At 39.1% G+C, this 8,118-nt stretch overlaps 1 protein-coding gene across 1 annotated transcript; it reads right to left on the bottom strand.

The window, feature by feature from the left end:
* Positions 1-1,825: 1,825 nt before the first annotated feature.
* Positions 1,826-4,468, bottom strand: LOC109048963 (zinc finger protein SNAI2-like). Its single transcript, XM_042752134.1, has 4 exons — positions 4,242-4,468; positions 3,242-3,754; positions 2,849-3,045; positions 1,826-2,512 (listed from the first exon to the last, which is right to left on the bottom strand). The coding sequence occupies exons 1-3, from the start codon at positions 4,318-4,320 to the stop codon at positions 2,864-2,866; spliced, it is 774 nt and encodes a 257-aa protein (XP_042608068.1). The 5' UTR covers positions 4,321-4,468; the 3' UTR covers positions 1,826-2,512; positions 2,849-2,863.
* Positions 4,469-8,118: the final 3,650 nt, after the last annotated feature.

The following is an 8,118-nucleotide window of genomic DNA, read 5'->3' as shown; positions in this document are numbered from 1 at the left end:
GTTTTGTTATGATAATATTCTGCCATTATTATGCACAAAAAGTCATAACATTTATTTGAACTTCCAGAAAACCGCAAGATATGTGAACACCTGTATGGCATCATAGGGGGTCCTGAGGGCCGAAGCTGTTCAGTTGTGAGGTGTGTCACAGTGAACACCTGGAATAGTGCTTCCATGAGTCAGATCATGGAAAGATAAAACCACACAGCATGAAGGAGACAAGTGTTTTCCCAAAACCTTTCTATAGGATGAGTGGTCACACCAGGCCTCTACTTGTACTTTTGTCACTTTTCCTTATTCACACACATAAAGAAATGTATAATACATTTCTAATTTTTACACACACACACACACACACACACACACACACACACACATATATATATATACCACACACACACACACACACACACACACATATATATATATATATATACACATACTTTTTTTTTGGAAAAACCAATCACTATCAGATCAGGAATGTTGTAAAATAAGTATATAGCTTCACATTTTACTAAAAGTGTACTTGTTTGCGCAAGTCCTGTTGTATTTTAGTTGATTTTTGCAATGGAGTTAGAAGCTATTTACTTTAGTTCAAAATTAGATTCAGTGTTGCGGTGTTTGAAAGCCTTCTGGTTTGCGCAAGTCCTGTGAGTTCCCACTGTGTAGTGTGAGGTTGCTGAGTAATAATCCAGTAAAGGACTTTCACATGTGTGAGAGCCAGTCTGGCTTTGCCATAGTGGCCCCTTCAGAGACCCGGAGTCTTCAAAGAAATTGGCAGTAAAGTGAGATCAACATAGCGAGGAGGTGTAACATTTGGGATTTGTTTGGGAGCCAAACAGGTTCGGAAGGACAGGTTCATGTGTCCACAAAACCACTGACTTTAAAATGAGGACGTTTGGTTGAGATGCACAACAACTCTTGTGTCGTTCCCACATCTTCTGACCACTTCATTTCCATGACTTTTCAAGTTGGTTCTGACTAACTTTGAATCCTGAATATAAATAGTCTCCAGCAGTGTGACTTTTAAATTAATGATGGTAGTTCATACAGCTTGCTCTTTCCTTTTTCTGTCACAGTAAACTGCAAACACATCTGCAGCATGAAATACTTAAACTGCACTTTGATGAACTCCCACAACGCAAGTTAACTGTGAGTCAAACTATATTAAAACCAGCTTTTTTCGTCACCCATGACCATGTTTAACTGTAATTTCTTTTTAACTGTTAATTTTAGCAACAGATTTAACAGCACAGTACTTTTCAGGAGATTTCTGTAAGAGACGTTCTGTTAATGTGCCGTTAAGGGTCTTCTTATTTGCATACCATTACAAACACTATGCACATTTAAACATTGGGCTAATTGTTATTCAGTGAAAGTGTTAAAAGCCTAAAGGGATAGTTCACCCAAAAAACAAAATACTATCATCAGTAGTCTTGTTTTGGACCCCACTGACTTTAATTGCATTGTTCTTCTTCAAAAAATATTCTTCTTTCCACAGAAAAGAAAGTCATACATGTTTGGAATGACATGAGGGTGAGTAAATTATGATTTAATGTTCATTTTTGCACAAACTATCCCAACAGTATGGATGCCAAATAGATACGGACCATCGCAGAGTTATTCAAAAAGTGTAAATTTTATTTTTTGTACAAAATCATACCATTCATTTACACTTTGCAGTACAAAGTACAATCATATCAGTGTCATATACATTCAAAAAAACAATTACATGGCAAAATCTCTGAAGTTCAAAAAGAAAAATGGCAAAACATTGCAAATCATAGCACTTCTTAACTGCTTGCTATCTCATTATGAATTAACAAAACACAAAAGTTTTAAATACTTTTAATTCAAGAAAGCGTCAATTTGCACTTGTTCCCTGTTTAAAAACATGGCTTTAATTATTCCTTTGGTCTCAAGCTCATTGGTATGAAATGTCTGACCGATTACCTCTTAGAAAAGAACAAAGAAACAAAAAAGTGACCGTTACCCATTTAACATTCAGTCACAGGCATTTAAATTATTGTTTATTGGAGAGGCTACATGTTTAAAACCTCCCAAATAGTACATATCCGTAAACAAATGTACAGTACACATCAACCCGACCAGGCCAAATACTGTTAAAATGGAAGGCACATGACAGGCACGTGAATCTGTGTTTACACTGAAATGAAAAGGCTTCTTAGTCAATGAATTTAGACCACCAGGGATCCAGTAAATAGTCTTTTGTTTTGTGCCGTTTCCTTTCTGAGGGTGTCGAAGGTTCTCCAGGAACCAAACTTAAAGCGGAAAAGCTGTTTTGGGTCAGTTTAACTTGTTAGCGTGTAGCGTCTTAGTTGGAATCTGATCTCTGAATGACTCCACAAACACTTCATGCATTCAGACCCTAGGGCGGTGCATTTTTAAATTGGATGCGTTTCGCACTTCGTATCCAGTTTATCATGAGTATACTGACAGGAAGAGCAGATCCGAGATCACATTCACAATCGGAGGCACTTAGTGAATGCATACTACATTCAGCCAAGTATGGTGACCCATACTCAGAATTAGTGCTCTGCATTTAACCCATCCGAAGTGCACACACACAGAGCAGTGAACACACACACACACTGTGAACACACACCCGGAGCAGTGGGCAGCCATTTTATGCTGCGGCGCCCGGGGAGCAGTTGGGGGTTCGATGCCTTGCTCAAGGGCACCTAAGTCGTGGTATTGAAGGTGGAGAGAGAACTGTACATGCACTCCCCCCACCCACAATTCCTGCCGGCCCGAGACTCGAACTCACAACCCTTCGATTGGGAGTCCGACTCTCTAACCATTAGGCCACGACTCCCCCACTGAGACAGTGTGTGTGACTGTCTCAGTGTGCAATGCAACAGCCAGATTCCTCATGTTTGTGCAGCAGTGACATGCGAGAGAAGGTTTTGGAGCAGTTCTTGCACTGGTATTTCTTCACGTCTGAGTGGGTTTGCAGGTGAGCTCGGAGGTTGGACCGGTCTGCGAATGCACGACTGCAGTGGGGGCATGAAAAGGGTTTCTCACCTATTGAACACAAAAGTCATGTCAGTTCATAATGGAGTACTGCTGCATCATGCAATGCATCGTCTAACACAATTATTGGCTACAAACTGTGCAAAATACTTAAAAGCAATCAATCCACAGCATGCAACAAGAACTTTAAGTGTGCATTATAGATCTGCACTTTTCCACTCAATTGTGTGATCATTTCTCTTCTCACCTGTATGCGTCCGAATGTGTCCCTGCAGCAACCAAGGTCTGGAGAAAGCTTTCCCACACATTTTGCAAACGCACGGCAGCGTGTGTGTCCTTATGTGCATCTTTAGGGCCCCTAGGCTGACATATTCCTTCTCGCAGTACTTGCAGCTGAATGATTTCCTGGTCTGTGCGTCGCAGTGCAGCTGCTTGTGTTTCATGAGTCCGGAATACGTGCTGTAGGACTTGTTGCACAAACTGCACTGAAACTTCTCAGCATCTGACAGTTTGGTTGACTGTATCCGCTCGTCTTCATCGCTCCTGGGGCTCTCCGAACCGCTGTGGTCTTTATTAGAGGACGTGTCGGAGAGGGACGAGGGGTATCCGGAGATGGGGGACAGGTCGCTGGGCAGGGGTGACAGGGGCAGGTTGCTGGTAGTCCACACTGTTATGGGGTTGTACGACACCGGGCTTAACACTTCAGGCTGAGGTATAACAGGCACCGGGAGGGTTTTTAAGACATATGGAGAAATAAACACTGCAATAAAAGGGAAAATGCAATTGCATTACTTCACTGGGTACTTGACATAAAAAAACTTTTTTATACTCTTAAATCTGAAACTATTTCAAATGCAGTTTCCTTCTTTTATAGTTATGCATGCAGCTTTTATAGCCTTATTTATTAAGAAAACGAGTATTTGTACTTTGCTAGAGCATTCATACAGTAAACTCTAGTTAATTGTTATGCACCAACTCTCAGTTTTTATTAACTCCGTTACATTGAGTTACATTCAGACAATAGTTTCACAACGATGATATCATTCGCCAAATCCTACGCATGTGTTCTGGAAACAGTCCTAATCAATTAAAATCCAAATTTATTAAATGAAACAGCTATTTGGTCAGTTTAAGGTTTATTCGGCAGGAACTGTTTCCATTATGATCCTTTGGAATGTGAAGAGTTGCAACACACAGAATAACTTTAACTTTTCGTTGTTAAGAGTTAGAATCATCAATTTTATTACCTGTTGGACTCTCCAGTTCACTATAATTCGGTTTCTTGGCTGCATTGAAATGCTTCTTTACTAGGAATGAACGAGGCATCCTGGAATACGTATAAAGTCGTCTGGCAGATATAAAGTTCCTCTCTTCTCTTTTATAAAGACAGATCACTGTAATCCTTATTGCTTGGTCCGGCAGGGATTCATCTTCTAGCGCACAGCAGCTCTACACCAGCGCCTCAGTGCAAAAAACAAGTAAATACTTCCAATCAGGTGCAAAGGGAGGGGCCGAGCGTTCGAAACTTGCATATTCATAAGCTCCGGTCCAATCGAAATAGAGGCGTGGTTTGAAGGGGCGTGGTCAGAAGCGGATAGGGAAAGGAAGACAGGTGTTCACGCTAGGGATGTGTATGGAGGTGAAATAATGTTCAGACTTGTCACAGATGGTCAAAGCACACAGATTGTTGGAATGCCATTATTCTTGAATGTTTAAAGCAGGATAACCCATAAAAAAAATTATCCCTAAAGATCCCTAAAAGGGAATGTAGGCTAGATCTTGTTAACTCTTGGTCCTGACTGATTTATGAGTATTAAAAACAAAAACAACAACATTATAGTCTTTATGTTAGCTTGGTCGCGTTTCATGTTACCAGATGTTTCCCTAAAGTGTTATTTTGGTCAAGTAGTGTGTAAATATAGGCTAAGTTATGTCAGTTTTCAGATCCAACAGGTGTGTTTTCAAAAATAGCAATGACATATAAATTTAGTTATGGATTTAGAGTTAAAAGATGTAAATCCAAGTTAAACATTCGAGGTGGAAACGAATAGTCTAGTTTAGTCGCAGTTCACTAGCGCCCTCTTGTGTTCACGCGAGTAATTCTAGTGTGAACATGAGTTACCTCTGACTTTTGAATATCATTAATTAGGTCTCGTTTAATTATTATTTTTTTCTATGTATTAAGGGCTTGACAAGTAAATTAAGATTACATCAGAATATTTTAAAAATGTCAGCAAGTTCTTTTCTGAAAGAGTTCATTTATTGTATTACACATAAGCCTGCTATATTTACAAAAAATAGGCTTTATAAGACATGATGGACCATATAATCAATAAAACAGTTGAGTAGAGCAATCAAAAGTCCAAAGAAGTGCTAGGCCTATTTCTTGAGTGTTAAACTTGAAATGCAGGCCTACAGTTCAATGTGTTTCTAGTTTGTGCTGTATTTTTATTAAAACAAATGCAATTGTGTTTTATATTTTACATTTTAAGTGTGGCTTGAGTGTCCAATTACTTTTTGAGGTCACTGTATATTCATGGAGTTGTAAAGTCATACATTTGTATGCTGATAGAACCCATTAGCACCTCTTTACATTTAGTACATTGTAGAAGCGATTCATAATTGGAGAGCCGCTTTTAGAAGTGAAAAAGGACAAAGAGTGTTTTCAGAGTTAATGATGATAGGTTATAATGACTCAGTAGCCTATAGACCTTAAGGATAGCACCATATTTAATTTTTGACAGGATGAAAACGAGGCTGTGAGAGATAAAAATACAGTGTGCTCAAACCGCTCTTCTGAAAATAATAATAATAATAATAAAACAGTTTTGAAAGGTGAGTTGTGAAAATTACGTGATCTAGGACCAACTTGACCTTGTTTTCATCCACGTTAAATTCAACATGGCATCTAATAACCTGATTAAGGTCTGCTTAAGAAAAACTTGGACCAAAAGAGACCAATATATATATATTTGGCACAGAGTGATTGATGGAAAACGGTATACAAAATTATATTTGGATTCATTTGCTGTTCAAGAAGCACCAGTAAGAAAAGTGAATAATAGGTAAAAATCAATAACCATCAAATGAAGATAAAAGATAACCATCATCACATCACTGCTGTGAATATAAATAAAGCGCCTCTCAATAGGGCCTCTTGTCTTGAGTAATTAAAACAGGCACACGCTAAGCAGATTTTCTACCTCTTCTGGGGGAATTTTTAATTGTAAGTCAGATTTCTTATCTGCCAAAACTAATTACAGAAATGGAGGTAGTATCCATTGTTCATAGCGCGGTAAAAGCAAGGGCATTCATTTCTCTGTTCTCAATGACAAGAATAAATTTGTCTGTGTTTCTTTTTGAGTCTGTGTTTGACATTTAAACACAGTAAAACATATTGTTTAGCACTTCGTTTTATTGCAGCACAATATTATATAGCCTAGTGAAAATATATTGCATTAAATGTTCTACACACAAATAATACAGTATTGCATTTTAATTTTTTTGTAAACAGTTGCCTGTAATTTGCAATTATTTATGTCAAGCAGTCTTGACAACTGTTTGTACATGCATTGTTGACTCCAGTCACACAGGGCCTGATAAATGTATGGACGAACAGAGACTGGGTTGTGTTTGCTGAGAGAGGGGAAATATAAATGTGAGCACAGCACAGACGGGCTCCTTCACAACCTCAGGTTCAAGAGATCATAGTAACGGCCTTTCTAGATAAAGTGCAATGGGAATAGATATCCAGCAGTATGCCTGATGACTCAATATATGTTCTATATCAATGTTAAGCAAGTCAGTGTAGCAGACGCTTTTATCTAAAGCGACTTACAGTAGTTATTACAGAGACGTCCCTCCAGAGCAACCTGAGGTTAAGTGCCTTGCTCAAAGGCACAATGGTGATCACACAAAGATAACCTATTGTGGGAGTCAAAATTGTAACCTTTTCAATATCAGCCCAGATCTTTAAACACTACACCCTGCATACTGATAATCAATAGAAAATCTAGCAGAAAGAAAGAAAGGAAGGAGGGTTATTACTTATGAGGCAAAGTTAGGCTAATTGTAGTTTTTAACATTTGCATTTGCATGTCAGTGATGGATAAAATGCAAACAAACAAGAAATCCAGAGCAGATAGAGCACATGCTGATTGCATGTGTTACTGACTTGCTAAACTTAGTGAAATTTATGCAAAGGCTCTTCATGCTAAATTCTCTTTTCTGCAGCATAGCCAGCCTGCGTGAACTCATTGTTGAAACTGAAATATCTCTGGTAACTGTTGTCTGATGTTGTGTAGAAACATCTTTGGTTATGTAAAGCTTTGTGGGGAATGTTCTCGCACAGCCCGTGGGTTCCTCTGCCTCCTTCACCAAATAATACCGCATTGAGAATCACGCACACGATGGAGCCTTAAAGAGCCACCCTCTCTTAGGTTTGTGCACCGCGTCTATTTCCACTCAGCTTTGATTCTCAGTAATAAATATTCTTCTAATATATTCAGATTAAAATGGACGGATGTTTAGCGTCGGTGAACAATGAAGGAATGGAGGGGGAGTGGAGAGAGAGAGAGAGAGACGTAAAAAGCGCTTGTGATTAGCATAGGCACGTTCGGTTCACTTAGCGAATCGGTTCATTTGGGCGATTGGTTTTAAACGAACGAACGAAACCATAAAGATTGAGTCATCGCTCACAAATGTTTGCGAATGTCCCTTCTTGAGGTTTTATTTTACATTTAATGTAAACCTTGAGTTATTCTTTATAGCCACTTTATAATTAGGTTATAGGCTATCGCGTTGTTTTGTATGTCATCCTCCACCTCAGTTTGATCCAAAACATACCCTGATGAAAAAAAACAGCATATGCTGGTTAGGTATGTTTTGACGCTGGGATGCTGGTTTATGCTGGTACTTTGCTGGTTTATGCTGGTCCTTTGCTGGTTTGAGCTGGTCCTTTGCTGGTTTGAGCTGGTCCTTTGCTGGTTTATGCTGGTCCTTTGCTGGTTTATGCTGGTTCTTTGCCAGTACATGACCAGCATAAACCAGCAAAGGACCAGCATAAACCAGCATCCCAGCGTCAAAACATACCCAGACAGCAATATAGTGTTGGCCCAGATCCGG

This window comes from Cyprinus carpio, chromosome B24, assembly GCF_018340385.1.
Source record: "Cyprinus carpio isolate SPL01 chromosome B24, ASM1834038v1, whole genome shotgun sequence".
NCBI lineage: Eukaryota > Metazoa > Chordata > Actinopteri > Cypriniformes > Cyprinidae > Cyprinus > Cyprinus carpio.
The sequence above is the reverse complement of the archived record's forward strand: the minus strand, read 5'-3'. Positions and strand labels throughout refer to the sequence as shown.